Here is a 19,364-nt window from a genome sequence, read left to right on the forward strand (position 1 = left end):
TTAAGTGCGTGCAGGGTGTGAGAGGGAATCGATGTGCTTTGATTACAGCTTGGTAGTTGTAGTCTGTGAAATTAAAAAAGCATGTGTGTGTGAAGTATCCAAACAATGACACCTTCATTTCATTATGGCTGCTTTAGCAAAACACCTTAAGCTACTGTGTAGTAGGTCCCATTTAGAAGTGGCTACTTCATTTCCGCTTTCCTTGACTCATGGAGCTGCGTGAATGTTATTACAACTTTTAAGCCCGCGATATGACAGTTTAAGTCCGCTTGATACTGTAAGGCGTAAGCCATTGGTTTCAAAGGAGATTTTATTTTAGCCCAGCATAGCCTATTGACAATTTATGTTGTAACAAGGCCTACCTGTAGCTTAGGGAAGCTAACAACTTTCTATTAGGATCTAGTTTGTTAGTTACCGTTTTGTCATAACTCCCTGATGCATATTTGCATTTAGAATAGCCAGAGCCTGTATATCTCAATTGGAAAATTAAACAATAGGTGCCTATGGACTAGGCTGGGTGAACCCAGCCTGATCTGCCCCTATTTATTTTTTGATTTCTTAAAAGATTGAGCTTGGTCTGATGAAAGCCAGACTAGCCATGGACAGTTAAACAATGTTGGGAACATGAATCAGCCTATATTTGACTAACAATAACGGACAATAGCCTTCAACTTTGGGAAAAGTATGAACAAGGCCATTTCATCAAGGCCCATTTGGACATGTCAGTTATTTGCACCACTGGTTAGATGTAAAACAGCATTTCGTTTCAGACTAGGCTACTGTTACTTAATTTGTGCATTAACAATAACGTTTCAGACTACTGTTACTTAATTTGTGCATTGACAATAAAGTATTACATGAACTAAAGATGACTAAAATCTTATGTAGAAGAAGAAACAAAAAAAAAAAATCCATCCATCCAAAAATGACCTTTGTTTTTGATAGCTGTTGAAAACGGCATGGAACTGACAGAGATGTTTTTGTTTATAAATACATAAAAAATAAATAAATAAATAACATTATGCTGATACCTTTTGCTTTTCCCAAATACAATGTAGCCTACAGGTGTAAGTGACCTTTCATCAATCCAGTTGCAATGGATGAACTGTGATGAACTGCCCTACTTGTGATTGTTTAGAGATTTTAAAGGTTTTATAACAATTCTACACCTTCTTTGGCTATTCTACAATCTATTCACCTTTTCAGCACCAGTAGGGACAAATCAAAATCACACCAAAACACAAAAGTTTCAAGAGTGGGGGATGGAGACAAATTGAAGTGTGATTTATTGACCCCTGAACGGATGTACAGGACTGAGCGGCGGTCATATTTTGTACCGCTATGCGGTACATCTAGTTTATGATACATTATTCATTCACTAAGAAAATTGGTGTCCTTAAAGGTTAGATATTTCCTCATTTTTCCCTTAAGGCATTAAGATCAATTTCCAAAAGATGATTTTATATTCCTCTTTTCAGTCAACTTTAGCATGGGTGCCAACACTTTTGGCCATCACTGTAGAAACAAAATCTGAGAACCACGGTTCTAACTACAAAGGTGAAAAGAAGCAAATAAATGGTATTATTATGACCGCCCGGCGCTTGGCGGGCGGATCATATAGGTTTAGTCAGATTTTTTTTTTTTTTTTTTTCGCGATGCCCAAATTTCCATCAATGATTCCGGGACACTGAAAGACCGGGGTACCACGAAACTTGGTGGGCATGTAACCCCACATGGATAGCATGGAACCATCGTTTTTCGTTTTGATCTGTAGCCCCCCGCTGGACTGGACCCCCCGAAAGGAGGGTAGGGCAGACACAGTTTTCTGTGAATATCCCGTAGGGTTTAGGAGGACCATCTTTTTTTTGTATGTTGATCTCAAGGGGCCATGTCAACCCATTCCATAACCACTCATTTCATGTATAGCGCCACCTAGTTAAACACAAAAAAGTAAAAATGAGGTGTTGTAATTGAAGGTATCTGTGACCTAACATAGTCAAAACTGCACGAAATTGGAAGTGTAGGATCATTATGACACCCTCTGTATGCAAGCCAAGTTTTGTGGAATTCCGTTCGTGGGGGGCCACACAATAAATTAATTTATGTTACTATACACCAACTGGCCTGTAGGTGGCCGGAGACAGTTTTCTGTGAATATCTCGAGAACCGTAGGGCCTAGGAGGTCCACCTTTTTTATGTATGTTGGTCTTAAGGGGGCATGTTAACCCATCCCATTACCACTTATTTCATGTATAGCGCCACCTAGTTAAAAATTAAAAAGCAAAAAATTAGGTGTTTTCATCACAATATCTCTGGCTGACAAGGTCAAAACTGCACGAAATTAAAAGTGTAGGATCATTATGACACCCTCCGAATGCATGCCAAGTTTTGTGTATTTTCGTTCATGGGGGCCTTACAATAAAATAATTTATGTGTACATTTAGTGGCGCATACACCAACAAGGATTCCGGGACACTGAAAGACCGGGGTGCACAAAACTTGGTGGGCATGTACCCCCACATGGATAGCATGGAACCGTCATTTTTCGTTTTGATCTGTAGCCCCCCCGCTGGACTGGACCCCCTGAAAGGAGGGTAGGGTAGACACAGTTCTCTGTGAATATCTTGAGAACTGTAGGGCCTAGGATGACCAATTTTTTCCATATGTTTGCCTCCAGGGGTCATGTTAACCCATTCCATGTGCACACATGTGCATAAACAGATACACACGCATACACATACATTTACAGTAATCATACGTATGACACATACTCACACAGTAGACATATGTACGCATGCATGCACATGCACAAACACACATACGCAGGCAAACACACAAGCACGCACATACACACACACACACACACCCACACACACACATAAACATAAACTTGTACACGCACACATGCACACAATTCAAGAATTTTTCCCATCATCTACTTCCTGAATTTTTGGTCATTAATACCCGGGACACCGCCCCACTAGACTTTTACGGAAAAATTTCATTTCGTCCCCGGGGACCATCACCCCGTGCTGGGCCCCGAACCCAAAAAAAAAACAGTTTTTCCTAAATAACTACCAGAACCGTGGCACTGAGGATAAAGAATGTTTTATGGTATGGTATGGGCCCACATCAACCTGGCTCATAATCACTCATTTTTAATTTGCACCCCCACCCCCCCAGTAAAAAATGAAAATGCAATATTATTCTGCTTTAATCGCCCCTATCTTCAGTTAAGATGTTCAGAACTGCACCAAATTTTATGTGTATGATTGACCTGGCATTCTCTGGGGGTATGCCAAGTTTTCAGTAGAATTTCATCCATGGGGGTCTAAAAAATTAGGTTATGTGTACATTTAGTGACTGTACACTCATTGGCCTGTAAATGGCGGTGCACACATATACACATGCACACACACAGGCACCCACATACTATCGGTATTAGAACGGCCGATACATAATTACATTAAAAAAATAAAAATTAAAGGATTAAAAGAAAGCCAAAATAAATATTCATCATCATCATCATGGCTGCATTTTCAGTATTGGCGATAAGTAGTCGTTTGTCCACTAGATGGCATGATCGTTGCAGTGAGGCGTAATTTTGTTGGAAGTTAAAAGTGGGTTGGAAAAACAATGGACGCTTCCTACAAGGACTGTAATTTACCGCAGCTTAACATCTAATAAGGACAGGACGATGTTCACATGAAGTGTAATTCCCATTTCTTCTTGAAGCCGAAATAAATCTGAGGATGTTTATCGGACATGCTTGGTTTTTACTGCAGATAACGTTAATCTTGTAATATCAATAAGGACCTAGGTAATGTTACCGTTAGCGTTGGTTGAGTGATGGAGGCCCATTTGATTGATTGCATTTGTAGAAAACTATAAATACGGTTATACCAAGCAAAATGTATAGCAGCACTGTTTGTATCTTTCGACTGTCATTTATTGCACGTGCTACAAAATCATTCTGTGCAATGGAAGATTTACCAACGTTACACCGGTCTGATACAGTTTTGCCTATACATGCGTGAGACTGAGGCTGCGTGTTTATTTTTGTTTTTAAGTGCGTGCAGGGTGTGAGGGGAATCGATGTGCTTTGATTCCAGCTTGGTAGTTGTAGTCTGTGAAATTAAAAAGCATGTGTGTGTGAAGTATCCAAACAATGACACCTTCATTTCATTATGGCTGCTTTAGCAAAACACCTTAAGCTACTGTGTAGTAGGTCCCATTTAGAAGTGGCTACTTCATTCACGCTTTCCTTGACTCATGGAGCTGCGTGAATGTTATTACAACTTTGCGCCACGATATGGCAGTTTAAGTCCGCTTGATACTGTAAGGCGTAAGCCATTGGTTTCCAATTTATGTTGTAAATAGGCCTACCTTATAATCCTACCTGTAGCTTAGGGAAGCTAACAGCTTTCTATTAGGATCTAGTTTGTTAGTTACCGTTTTGTCATAACTGATGCATTTTTGCATTTAGAATAGCCAGAGCCTGTATATCTCAATCGGAAAATTAAACAATATCGGGTGCCTATGGACTAGGCTGGGTGAATCCAGCCTGATCTGCCCGCTATTTATTTTTTGATTTCTTAAAAGATTGAGCTTGGTCTGATGAAAGCCAGACTAGCCATGGACCTCAGTTACACAATGCAAGGGAACATGAATCAGCCTATATTTGCACGAACAATAACGGACAATAGCTCTTCAACTTTGGCCCGTTAAAATGTGTATGAACAGTCTAGCGACGCATTTCATCAAGGCCCATTTGGACATGTCAGTAATTTGCACCACTGGTTAGATGTAAAACAGCATTTCGTTTCAGACTACTGTTACTTAATTTGTGCATTAACAATAACGTTTCAGACTACTGTTACTTAATTTGTGCATTGACAATAAAGTATTACATGAACTAAAGATGACTAAAATCTTATGTAGAAGAAGAAACATTCATCCATCCAAAAATGACCTTTGTTTTTGATAGCTGTTGAAAACGGCATGGAACTGACAGAGATGTTTTTGTTATAAATACATAAAAAATAAATAAATAAATAACATTATGCTGATACCTTTTGCTTTTCCCAAATACAATGTAGCCTACAGGTGTAAGTGACCTTTCATCAATCCAGTTGCAATGGATGAACTGTGATGAACTGCCCTACTTGTGATTGTTTAGAGATTTTAAAGGTTTTATAACAATGCTACACCTTCTTTGGCTATTCTACAATCTATTCACCTTTTCAGCACCAGTAGGCTACTTTCTGTGCAGCCGCACACACACACACTCAGGCATGCCAAACAAGCATACACAAAAGTTTCAAGAGTGGGGGATGGAGTAAAATATGGAGACAAATTGAAGTGTGATTTATTTTCACGGAACGGATGTCCAGGACTGAGCGGCGGTCATATTTTGTACCGCTATGCGGTACGTCTAGTTATTTATTATCATTGTTATTATGAAATCTTTGTGGCATTTGTCATGTATTCCTACTGCATGCCAACCTAATCATACTTCAAGAATACTTCTTTAAATATTGCCTGTAATTTATGTTGTAGCCAATGGTTCATAAGTGATAACGTATGTTACAATGGGGCAGGGCCTGGGACAGAGACAATAATCTGGGTTCATCAATGATGCAATGTCCACTCACTGTGGACCAGTATGAGTTGGATCACTACTAAGGTCTGGAGGCATAAGCATGGAGCTGTTACTCTCCAAAGAGACACAGCTAATCAGTTCAATTGCATCACATGTTGCTAGGTAAATCATCAGCTCCAAGGTTAACAATTCTCGTCAAAGTTACTTTGTCACATAGGCTACATCTCATTTGTCACGTAGGCTACATCTTTCAGGCTCACAGGAAAGCCACAGACATTTGCTTTAGCACGTTGCTTTTCTCAGAGTCGAAAAAACAATGTTGGAGATGCCCTCACATACTCTAGCCTACCAAATGCCCCCAAAACATCATCAACTATACCATCAGTATCACAGTTATACAATATAGCTGAAATTCTCACAATGCAGAAAAAATATCATGATATACAACACCCTCCATATCTACTGGTACCCCTGGTAAAGGTTCATTCACCATTCGCAATGAAGGGAACAGTGGGACTGATTACTAGGGCCCCAAGAGGGAACAGGGCCCTAGAAAAGTTTGGAATGTATTTGATTTTTTCCCCCTGAATATTTTCATTTCCAAATTAAATATGAATGAAAGATGAAATGTAAAGTTAATTTGTAAAGTGTATTTGTTGAATAACTTGGTTGATTGACTGACTGACAGTGAAGACTGCCTAAGGTCACACTCACTCCTTGCTTAAGCGCAAAATGGTTATACTCTGTCTGCAGGATGATAGATGGGCTATGCAGTTTTTGTTGTTGTTGTTGAAAAGTGACACCTGTTAAACTCACCTCAGCATGACATACCCAAAGCTGAAAACCCTTGAGACGAGGGGACATGAAACTAGCTGTCAGAGCTACGTGACAACATACACAGACTACGTGACAGTATGCACAAAATGAAAGCAGTCAGAACACAGCCTTCCTATTTGTGTGTGTGTGTGTGTGTGTGTGTGTGTGTGTGTGTTTCTCTAAGTTACAGCTATGTATATGCAGAGACTATGTGACCGATACACTGTTAAAAGCTGTTATCTGTACAGTATAATCCTCACCACATTTAAATTAATTTACATTCAGCCACTTACAAGGGCTATTCTCCTTTATAGGTAGGTGTAGGTGTATGTGTAGGTTTTTTATGGGCTGTATTGCTATAATCAGTGAATGTCAAATATGTTAAGTCTCAATTCATCAATTGCCTGGACCCCCTAGCATTGGGGGGGCAGAATTATTTTCTGTCATAGGGCCCACATTTCCTAGCAGGGCCCTTGCAGCTAGTATACAAAAGTATGAAAAGTATGACAGGCTAGCCTGATAGGCAGATAAACGGCTACAGGATATAGATAATCTCTTTCAGATGTCCATCGGGACAACTGCAAAAGTTTCCAACAAAAAACGTGAAAATGAGTCTGATTTGATATATAATATCTGGTGCACTTGATAACACCGTTCCGTTTCAATACCACCATTTACTTCTTTCACCTCTTCCATTCTTGTTACGCTACTGAACAACTAAGCAAAATGCAGGTTACCCTCAGGGTGCGGTAGTAGCCTATATCCCTCTTAATGATTAGGCAATTTAACGAAGCAGGACAAACAAACAGTATTGGAGGTCTACTCACCACAAAATAGGTTCCTGTAGGCTAGACAAATCAAGATTCTAAGACGTCTACAGTCTACAACCAACAAAGCCTGTCTGCTACACGCAATAACTTTACAACCTTTCACTTTCGATATGGGAGTAAGCGTCAGTTAGGCTAGGCGTGGTCTGTGGTCAGGATGATAGAGGCGCAGATCCGCGCGCAACCCCCACACAGAAAAATGAAGGGGAAACAAATATTCACATAGGCTATTATGCTGCTGCATCCAGCTCATTTGAATGGCTACAATATATTTAATATATATATACAAAAATGTATGCAAGTGGAACCCAACATATATTTGGATGTCTTGCATGAAAGTATATGCTGAATATATTTAATATGCAGAACATATCTGAAAATGGCCGATGTTGAATATTTAGTCATATTTTGAAATATATTGATAAATAAATGTAAATATATTTAATTAACATAGATTACACTGGATCATGTTCAAGCTGCGAATACAGTATTTGGACATGATGTTTCTACTGTCTCTCTGTGCCAGTGAACTCTGTTCCAGACCCGTTTCCAACATGTAGATTGTACCGCCAAAAATAGACTGATGTAAAGTATTGTTGGCCCTACCAAACAATATGAACGCAGTTCCATCACAGCTTACCACCAGTCCATCACAGATTTTGCACTGTGGTGCTCTGATAACTACCTACAACTCAACATTGACAAGACAAAAGAACTGGTCATTCATGCATCAAAATCACCCCCTCACATCACCATCCATGGCCAACCAGTCAGCACTTTCAAATATCTTGGTCTCACCATTGACAATAAGCTTAACTTCAATGAACATGCCACCATCACACTGACTGTATGCCATACGCAAAGATCACTGTATGTTGCCCCCCATCTCCTTCTGCTACTCTACAAAAGCATCATCCAACCCCTTCTACTCTACTGCTCCCCCTGTTTCTTCACCATACTAAATGTCACCAGCAAGAACAAACTCATTAAAATCTCACACTTACCAAGATAATACAGCTTCCCACCCCCTTCCTACTCCCTAGCCCTGGACTGTAAAAAACTCATTAAAATCTCACACTTACCAAGATAATACAGCTTCCCACCCCTACTCCCCTAGCCCTGGACTTTAAGAAAAGTTTTGTACCCTCAGCTATCACTGCACTTAACAAACTCCTGTGACAATCATCCATCCCCCCTATTCTTTGTGTTTATGTTTGTCTGCACTGTCCACCTTTTTGCTTGTATTGTGTTGAGGAGGGAGGGAAACTAGGCAGGTATGGTGTGTGGTATGGTGTGTGGTATGGTGTGTGGTATGGTGTGTGGTATGTTATGTGTGATATGTGTGAGGCTGTGTATATCCTGCATGGAATGTAATGATGTGTGTGAAAGAATATCCTTATAGGACAATAAAGACTCTATATTACAAATGTCTTAATTCATTCAGTTGAAGACATACTTCAGTTCAAAGTCATTTTCATTGTGTGAAACAGTAAAACGGTGTGTGAAACAGTGAAAAGAGGGGTTTTACTAGCAGTACATGAATTCAACTCTGCAACAGTATAGTCATTCAAATTGTGAAAACTCATATTGTTGTACCTGCCCAGAGACTACAGGGAGAAATGAGCAATTGTTGCTATAACCTGACCCAAGACATATTCTCTTGTACTACAAGATTAATGTTGATTTGTGCATTGTTGCTATAACCTGACCCAAGACATATTCTCTTGTACTACAAGATTAATGTTGATTTGTGCATTGTTGCTATAACCTGACCCAAGACATATTCTCTTGTACTACAAGATTAATGTTGATTTGTGTCCCTGTTTCAAAACAATACATTTCCATTCCACTTGTCACCCCCTCAATGCACAATGAAAGAGGTCACTGTAGACAACATTGAACAGATATTAGAGGTAAAATAAAATGCAACCAGTGTCAGACTTTTTTATTATTATTTAATGAAAGAACATGTTCCAAAACACAGATAACCGTCATACTAGACCACTGTTTTTCTTAGTTTTAAATAACAGTAGCCTGATCTTTTTAGGATGCTGACAGTTAAGACACCTCCTTGAGCTTTTCCTGTTTGCTGGCTAGTTGAATCACTGAATAAAGCTCACTTTGACTTTATCACAGGTACACCCAGAGATGTAGCGTAACTAAGTAGAAATACTTAAGTACAGTACTTAAGTATGAATGGGGAGTAATTTCAATTCAATGTATTGTGCTTATAGAGCGCCAAAACATTACACATCATCATGGCGCTTTACAGAATGTAGGCAATCAGAGAAAAATAAATAAAAAAAGAAAAGAAAGGAAGAAAAGAGAGAGAGAGAGAGGCCCATGGGTAACCGGGGTAACAGGGGGGAAAACTCTCTAGAATTGGAGTATCTGTACTTTACTTGAGTTGGTATTTTTCCTCCTATTCCACCACCACCACGTGCTCGAAATCTTCACCCACGACCCACAGGTGCAAAACTGAAACTGTAAGCTGCCCCTACGGTTATGAATCACTGCACTAGGCTACTAAGCAGTACAATGCAGTGTCCATCATCCAAAATACTGTATTTCCTGCATAAGAACTGCAAATATTTCCTCCAAAACGTTTGACACTAAAGTAATGCAGTTATTTTGGTAAAGGATAATGATTGTCTGGGGTAGGGGATTGGTGAGATAGCATCAAGGGCGTATAGGTTTGGTCTCAGCTTTAGTGGGGACACATTCCCAACTCCTGTTGTCACAATGCACAATGCAAATTAAAATTTGATTTGGTTTTGGTATAGTTCTATTCCAACGTTGATTTCTATCCAACGTATAGTAAAAAGAAAAGACAAATTTAAAACTAGAAACCTAACTAATATTCTTTCCATACCTCAGCATATTCCTCAAAAGCCAGAGGCATTTTCAGCTAACATGGGCTTACTAAATATAGAGGCATTTACTACCAAAACCTTTGCAATCAATGATTTTATCAGTGAAAAAAATGTTGAAACTGTTTCTTGTTGAAACCTGGACTTCAGACAGCGAAGCTGTTCTTGTTGAAACCTGTCCCCCAAATTATAATTTCTTCCACTCAACTAGACAGGGTAAACGAGGGGGTGGAATTGCCACCATTCTCTCAAACAAATATAGCTGCACTAGAGTCAACTTTGGCGAATTCGCTTGAGTATATTGCCCTCACTCTGAAGGCTGACCCAGCTATATTCGTATTGACCTTATACAGCCCTCCTAAACTATGGACTGGCTTTCTCGACCAGTTTTCTGAACTTATGTCGCTCATCATCACTAGCTATGATCGGATGATTGTAAATGGCGAAGAAGTAGTTCATGACTTTCTTTTTTCACTATGGTATGAAAATAAAGTTACACAGAGGCTAAATCCTCTAGTCATTTTTCAATATCGGAAAGACAAGAGAATACACTAAATTTAAATAAAAAGAAAGTGTGTTGACATTTGTAAGTCAGAGAATGTCTATGACAACTAGGTACTTTGTTGAAAATGCCTATATTTACAGTTAAAACACTAAATCTAAATAAAAAGAAACTGTGTTGACATTTGTAAGTCTCATCTTGGGGTCACCCAAGTTCTCACAAAAATCTTTAAAAGTGACCTCACTAGAGGGCATGCCAGGTAAAAGCCTGTAAAGTCATTTAATTACCAATGTAAACTGCAGGAGTTACTGAATGGTACTGTGATTTTGTCTGAAAGTGTGGTCTATTGTCAGATGAAATAAAAATTGCGCTCTTTGGCTAGAAACACTTAACGTGTATTTGGCATACATAGAAGAATGGCTATACTGAAAAAAATCCCATGCTTAATGAGAATTATGGTGAAGGGGGTTGTGCTATTATGGGGCTGTTTTTATTCACAAAGGCCTTGGGAACCTAATTAAGGTGCAAGGTACCAAGAACACCAATATGTCACACTGGACTATAAGTCACTTATAAAAAGAGGTGGCCACCGCACACTGTTATATTTTTTAGTGATTTTTATTGAGCAACGCGTTTCACCAGTTGCCATTGAGCCTGATGAAGCAACTGGCGAAACGCGTTGCTTAATAAAAATCACTAAAAAATTTAAGTGTGCGGTGGCCACCTCTTTTTATATATGAACTTTAAAACCTGCAATCCACCAGCACCTTGTTTAAGTTGGCTGTGCAAAGGGATTTCTTCCATTTTCAAGGACTATAAGTCGCATTTGCACTGCGTTCCAAATTATTATGCAAATTACATTATTGAGCATGCCGTAGGTTTCAAGCAATACGGGAAGGAAAAAAGGATCTCTGCGGTCATTGTGCACCACCTCCGACAATGTAGGAAAACATCGGATATTTCCCGAAAACTTATGCGTGATCTTCGTACTGTAAACAAATTTGTCGCTGATTCAGAGCACAGGCGGGTTTGTGCCGACAAAGGCTTAATAAGGAAGGTTTCTGCCAGACAAATTCATAGGATTAAGAGAGCAGCTGCTAAAATGCCATTGCAAAGCAGCAAACAGGTATTTGAAGCTGCTGGTGCCTCTGGAGTCCTGCGAACCTCAAGGTGTAGGATCCTCAAGAAGTTTGCAAGTGTGCATAAACCTACTATTCGGCCAAGCCTAAACACTGCTCACAAACAGAAACAGTTGCAGTCAAGTCAACTTTATTTATATAGCACATTTCATACACAGAGATCATTCAATGTGCTTTACAAAAGCAAACAGGAATAGCTGATAAAAGCATAAAGGGCAAAGAATCAGTTTAAAAAGTAAAGAATAATAAAAAATAATAATAAGAGGAAGAAAACATAAAACACACAAGGTAATGGCACATACCGGTAAAAGCATACAAGGGCAATAATTGTTTAAAAAGTAACGATTAAAACATAGAATGATTATACTAGTCAAGAACCTAGTGTACAGCACTCTATGAAGATTCTTGAAGTTGTTCCAAACTGTTAGAATTTATTTCCTTTCAGGGCCAAAATGGCCGACCACAGGGCTTGATAGTACCCCTCATGGAGTATTAACACCCAAATAGTTAACACTCAGAGTTACAGTCTATGAGTGTCCAACTGTCCAACTTGATAGTCCAACTAATCAAAATACTCATTTGATGTTAGGAAGGTGGTTAGTTGATTAGAGAATAATTTTGCCAATAAAAGGTATATTGGATATGGGCCTGTAGTTGTTTAGCATGGTGGCATCTGAGTTATTCTTCTTGAGAAGGGGCTTTACAACAGCTGTTTTCAGGGACTTAGTAAATGTGCCAGACAGTAATGATGCATTTACAATGTGAAGCACATCAGCTGCTATGAGGTGAAGAACAGATTATTAAAAAAATGGTAGGTAGAGTGTCTATGCCACATGTGGAAGAGTTGAGGTTCTGGACAGTTTTTACAAGAGTTTCATAGTCTATCAAACTAAACTCTGACATCAAATTAAGTTCCCCTTCCCTTGAAGCTGGACGTTCCAGATGTTGAGAAGATATGTTCGGTCATAGCTGTCTTGAGTTCTAATGGAGCAATATCATCCAGTGGGCTCAGGAATACATGAAGACTAATTTTCAAACTCGTATCATTGGGAGGTTTGTTCAATAAAATTCAAATTATACTCTAACGGTTTGACTTAAATTATACTGACTGTCATTTGCATCAACTATTTAGGAAAATCTGAGAAAAATGTATTTTGCATAATAATTTGAAACGCAGTCTACAGTGCAGTAAACTACAGTACAGTGTTCTGGAGTCTTTAGAGCAGAGTGAGTCCTTGGGAATTCTTGCGTGTTGTACGCAGGAATTCGTTGATCTTGTCAACACACTCTTTCAGTTCCCCCCTGTCCATGTCAGGAAAGTGACGCCTCAGTGTAGAAACCACGAAGCTCTTCACATTTTGAGGCAGTGATCGTTTACCTCTAGAACCATCCCAGTTTGTGGTCTTGCTCCATGCCTGGTAGTTCTCCTCCGAGATAATGTGTCTGAAGAGCAGGCATCCATATCTGCCCACTTGGCCGAAGCTCATTTGGAGGAGTCTAACATGGTCTTCTGGTCCAAAATCACGCAAGCTCACGTCTGCCCACTGACCGGTCATTTGGATGCTGTTTGTTAAGGAAGAGGAAATGGCCGATGGAGACATCTGACAATCTGAAGAATCTACTTCTGGTGCAGGTGTTGAGGCGCGTCTGGGGATTGATCTCGCAGGCGTAGAGTTAACCATACGTAGAACCGAATGCAGTTCTCCTATGCCAGCTCTCATCTCTTCCACGAGCAGCCCCCTCTGACTGGCCTCTCTCAGCCCCTGTATCTCTCGTCGGAGGTGGTCTGCCTCCGCTCTGCTGGCTGACAGGTCAGCTTTCAAACTTGCATTCTCGGCAAGCAGTTGAGCTACTCGAGCTCGTTCCGATGTAAGATCCGCTGTCCTCGCGGCTAGGCGGCTTTCCATATTAGCCATCCAGCCCTTATCGTCACACAGCAGCACCTTGGAAACAGCTGCCTGTATTTAAATGGAGAAAAATCATGAGTCATGGCTTAGTTAAGCGAGGTCGCCTGACTTGTTGGCTATTATGTACACTCATCCTTATCACAGTGTTGATATTTGATTTAGTTTAGTATATTTAGCATTTCATTTTTAGTATCATGTTTATCTTCTACTGTCTCTATTGTACAGTGGAGTTTTTTATTTGTATATTACTTGTATTGCTGTAAGTGCATGTTGTGTGTGATGTCTGTATGCTACTGAGACCTTGAATTTCTCCTTGGGGATCAATAAAGTATCTATCTATCCATCCATCCATCTTGTAGACTATACAGGATAAAACTTACCGTTTTTTTTGTGACGAGACGCTTTGCTGTGCCTTGCTGCAAAGATGATGCTGGTGGAAGATCCAAACACACATGATCAATTAGTTAGGCCTACTTAAATTCTCTGGTATGAAGTTGTCAATCAAATTACCTAATCAACATGCACTCTCCACTAGTTACCATTTATTGCTGTAATGTTAGAATATGTGATGGAACAATTGTAATGGCTTTACAGGTTACCAGAACACATGGTAAAGACCAAAGAAATTAACTGGCAATTACAATGAACTTACTTTGCCCATATAATCAACTATTAGTATGAACATTTCAACAATGTCTAAATACATAGCATTAATTAAAATGTTTAATTTTTTTTTAAAATATGTAAAATATTAAAACAAACATAATATCTTGTAAATTATGCCTGAAATAAATGTTTTCGAAGTTAAATGTGGTGTAAGAGTTACTCATCTTGTATGAAAACGAGTTGATAGGCAGTAGGCTAGTTGTATTGATTATTAAAACATAAGAGCTAAAGTCGGGATGAGCAGGAGGCGGTCTACAGAAGCAAGTAGGCCTAGCCTGGTTCAGTTTATGATGGTTAGCAGACAAACTGATTTCATATAGACCCTTTCAACAATAAAAACAAAAACAATGCTTGAACGTTCCGTTTGGTTCCCAATCTACTTCCTCTGCATTAAGATTACATATAGAATGTTAAAATGGAAGCCTTGTGGGGCAAACTATGATGCTGATAATGGAATTCTCTTGAAAGGCTCTATATCCAACTGCTACTAGTAGATGGCTGTGGTTAGTGTTAATTCAAAGTTTTATTTAGGCTATTATTTAGCATGCAAGCCCCCCCCTCATCAGAAGTGAGGGGGACGATTGCCGTCTCTTCAAAACTCTGTACGTCATATCCCCTGCGTCCTCCGTGCAGTCAGTGCGTTTGTGTGAAGGGAATTAACGCCCTGTCTCATACAGATGCCCGTCTCAAATACTACTGAAGGGAATTAGCGCCGTCTCATACAGATGCCCGTCTCAAATACTACTGAAGGGAATTAGCGCCGTCTCATACAGATGCCCGTCTCAAATACTACTGAAAGGAATTAGCGCCCTGTCTCATACAGGTGCCCGTCTCAAATATGATGATCATGATCATCGTAATCGAATCGGGAGATCAGTGACTATTCACACCTCTGTGTGTGTGTGTGTGTGTGTGTGTGCATGTTTGTAGTCTCTTACTGGTCTCTGGCTGATGTGCTTCTCTGTTGGTCTGCATGTCCTTCTTTCGTTGCTGGCCTTGTGTCCTACAGCAGTCCACCAGCACCACTGATACCCTCTTCATCTGGGCCAGAGACACAGGGTCTGTAGGGAACAGGTTGGTTTAGGAGCTGAGGACTGCAGTTCAGATGTTGAAGCACAGTGTATGGCTGATGTTGTAGCATCTACATATATTTTATCTTAGGTATTTTAAGGAAGACATGAAAATTGTAGGATTGTGATTGTCTAACTCTTACACAAGAAAAGGTGACAGTGTTGAAGCTATTGTTGAAGTGTCCAGGGGGCGTCGGAAGGACTTACCTCTATAATCAAACTCGTTTTCGTCCTCTTCCTTCTTCAGCGTAACCGCCGTTGTCTGTTGTGTTTCAGTACCGCTGGACTCCGCGACGTCTGTCTCAATGTCAGTTTCACAGTGTAGCCCTACAAATGGCTTTTCTTCATCATGTTGAAATGCAGGAATATGACAATATTCCTCTTTTATATCTTCTTGCTTTACCATCATGCTCAGTAGGTCAACCTGCTGCATTTCAGTAACGTTACAGCCAGAACTAAACGGAAGCCCGAGATCCATGTTAACAACGGACCATAGATGTTTCCATGCAGATTTTCTGTAACCTATAGTCAGAGCAACACAAAAACAATAGAATGCATTTCAAGATATTTATTTATCAAGATATATTTAAAACAACAATGATAATGGTTTGAAATTGCGAGTTTGATTGGCTTCACTCTTGAACACATAGACAGTATATGCTTGAAGAAAACAAGTGAATGAATGAATAAATAGTATAAACTCAAAAACAACTTGGATATATATTCAAAACTATCTATAGCCTACGTTCTTAGATTAAAAGAGTTCACTCCAAATTATTGTCTGGGTGTAGGTGGTCATGAAATAAATTAGTATCAACATAATAGCCTATTGTCTTCCATAACTCCCCAAGTGAAATATAATTATCTGAAATGCAATGAATTTCAATTGGTCATTTATGCCTGGTATTTAATCTGTGTAGCCAGGGATGGATTGCTGCACGGGCCTACTGGGCCCAGGCCCAGGGGGTCAGGGGGCCCTGAAGCCCAAGCCTTTGCATGGAATCATTGCCTCAATATCAACAAATCAGAATGTAGGCAATGAATCTGACTGAATTTAGTATTGGCCATCCCCAAAATGCACCAGAATACAGGAAATCACATCAAACAAATTAAACACACATAATACATCTGGGCCCAGGGGCTCTAAAGTTCATAATCCGCCCATGTGTGTAGCACACAGTTGATTTAACATTCATGAACAATCGTCGACACATGAAGCAGTTTTAATTATTAGCTGCCTATAGGCCTACAGAATTATCCTTTGGCTTGCATCAGATATAATATAGCCCACTGGCAAATACTGTCACTGAACAGTCTACCAAATGGGCATGACCCTTTATCAACAGTAGACATATGTCTTACATTAAAGAGTTTAACTAAAAATGCCATTATCAAGGTGATAAACTATGTTGCCTTAATATTTCTTATGGGAAGCGAACCTGTGAACACGCAAGAATGTAGCCTAATTGCTTAGGTATGCCGTCTCGCTGCACGTTACGCCACCACCGAACGTAGATGACGCAGAGTAGCAAGATTTCTAGAACCACACGCATGTGAAGTTAAAACATTTTAAGCCGCATAATCTTCATACATTCTTTGGAGCTAGTGAACGTGTAAATCCATGATTGGTAACACTGTCGGAAAAAAACATTTGTAGCCCTACTTCTGTTTTTGAAGTTGTAGGCTACAGGTGACGAAAGCACAGGTTGACGGAACCATCTTTTTGGACTCGTTTTCCGACTGATTGTTTTTTTTTGCAACACATCTTAATTTAGCTTGAAAGTTAACCTGCTACGGAACAGGTTAGTTCTGTGGCATACATTCCCATAGTTACCAAGCTAGGATTCACGTTAACCTCATTAATTGAACGGAATTCTCACTAAAATTAGCGAGACTTATCGAAATAAACCTGGTTTGGCCTTGAGGGGGGTTGATGGAATAGGCTAACCCTCTGACTTATGCCAGTCACATTACAAACGCTACGATGTAGCACTTCTAACTATGAACAAGAAATCAGCCGCTGTAATTGTGTATAAACACGCAACTTACCTCAAGTAAGAAACTCAATTCAATTCTGCAGACGGAGATCAGTTAACCTTCTGTTTAGGTCGCACAAAACGTGAAAATGTGTTTATTCCCGCAAGCATTTGTATCCTTGAAACAATCCTGCAAATCTTTCACAAAGAATTCGTCGTCTTCTTCTTGTTGTATGGCGGTTGGCAACCAGCTTTGAGGTGCATTACCGCCACCATCTGGACTGAAGTGTGGATCAATAGGTCAACACTAAGTTATTTTTAATAACCCAGTTATCTTCAAAAATGAAAACAAAAACAATCACCAATTTAACCAGATCCGCTTTGCAGTAATATCAAAAAGAGTAGGCTATCGAATAAATGAGTAGCAGATCTGTGAGGGAGATCTGGACCGGGTGAACATTGAACCACTTCTAGGTTTGACTGCCCTGCTCCAGCTCCAATGGCAGTGGTTTGGCAGTGGTCTGTCCACTGCTCTTAATTGCTTGCCTGCCTAACCACCTCCCCCCTCACTCTTGGTGCAACACCCCACCATCAAAGGCTAATGCACCCCTCCCCCACGTGCTGACCACAAACAGGGCGGCTACGCTGACTTCAGTCACCAGCCATCAGTCTCAATGTAACGGCCTCCTTACACCAATTTTTGACAAGATTTGGGAAAGATTCTTGAACAATTGGAGTCTTTTGAGTAAAGCTTGAATGGGGGCATTAATTAAAAGACTACAATCTTTCAGGAATCTTTCCCAAATCTTGTCAAAATCGTTTGGTGTAAGGTGGCCATAAGCTGCTTTTATATACTGACGACTCTGCATTACTGGTTTCTGGGAGTGATATCAGTGAGATTGAGAAGACACTGAAGACAACGTAATGAATTAGATAGTTTTAGCAAGTGGCTCATAAACAACAGGCTTTCTTTACATCTGGGTAAAACAAGGTCCAATTTATTTGGAACAAAAAGGAAGTTGTCTAAAACAAATGCAATATGTGCCACTTTTCTGAGAAACTATTTCAGTGCCATTACAAGTGACCAGGGGGGTATTCCAAGTACATGGTTTAGTGACAAACCTAAGTTAACTCAGAGTAGGCCTAAGTGGTAAACCTAATAGAAGAGCTGTATGGCTTCTTTCTCCTGACTAAACAATGCAGGGCTCTTGTTGTAGGAGGTTTCCACTTACTCTGAGTTAACTTACCCAGGTTTTTCACTAAACCATGTACTTGGAATACCCCCCTGGTCACTTGTAATGGCACTGAAATAGTGTCTCAGAAAAGTGGCACATATGGGGTTAACATTAGAGCAGTCGTTAAAGGGGTGGTTCAGGATTTTGGACATAAGACCTTATTTCCAAGTAAGCAAGTGTGATATTTATCAGTGGAGACCGTTTTCAGCACGTTTCATCCAGTCCTTCTAATTGCAGAGTTCGCAGGTGCTAGGCTAGCGCAAGTCAACGGTGTGTGCTAGCCTGCCACTAAAGACAGTCTTACCCACTCCAAAGTACACAGGTACACCCCTTTAACCTGTACAACATATTACTGCAACCTATTGCTGACAACATATTATCAAAGTGTGCCAGTAAATTGAAAGTCCTGCATCACAGGACAAGGCATCTGGATGTTCCAAAGTGGGAATATTTGAAATCGCTGGCTAACTTTCGCCGTGTAGACGCCTGTAGGTGCGAAGCCGGCAATTTTATGACAACATAGCCCCATCTCACCAAACCATTTATCACATTAAAATATTTTTTCTTTCCCCTGTCATGATTTATGTGCACGTGTAGCCTATCAGCCTTTTGTGGCTAAATTAGAAGCACACGTTAGCTTAACTTAGTTAAACATTTAGCTTAGGCTAGGCTACTGCATGTAGTGTTTTCTCCAGTGGTCTCAGACCTAATGCAATGCGTAGGCTAGGTATTTGAAATTCACATAGCAGTCACA

The 19,364-nt window shown here is 40.0% G+C and overlaps 1 protein-coding gene across 1 annotated transcript; it reads right to left on the reverse strand.

The window, feature by feature from the left end:
* Positions 1–11,888: 11,888 nt before the first annotated feature.
* Positions 11,889–17,584, reverse strand: LOC125297361. The gene is made up of 5 exons (XM_048247698.1): positions 17,449–17,584; positions 15,607–15,921; positions 15,268–15,390; positions 14,044–14,093; positions 11,889–13,714 (listed from the first exon to the last, which is right to left on the reverse strand). Exons 2-5 carry the CDS (start codon positions 15,875–15,877, stop codon positions 12,974–12,976), a joined length of 1,185 nt encoding a protein of 394 aa, XP_048103655.1. The 5' UTR covers positions 15,878–15,921; positions 17,449–17,584; the 3' UTR covers positions 11,889–12,973.
* Between the last annotated feature and the right edge of the window lie 1,780 nt (positions 17,585–19,364).

This window comes from Alosa alosa, chromosome 7, assembly GCF_017589495.1.
Source record: "Alosa alosa isolate M-15738 ecotype Scorff River chromosome 7, AALO_Geno_1.1, whole genome shotgun sequence".
In the NCBI taxonomy this organism is placed as follows: domain Eukaryota; kingdom Metazoa; phylum Chordata; class Actinopteri; order Clupeiformes; family Clupeidae; genus Alosa; species Alosa alosa.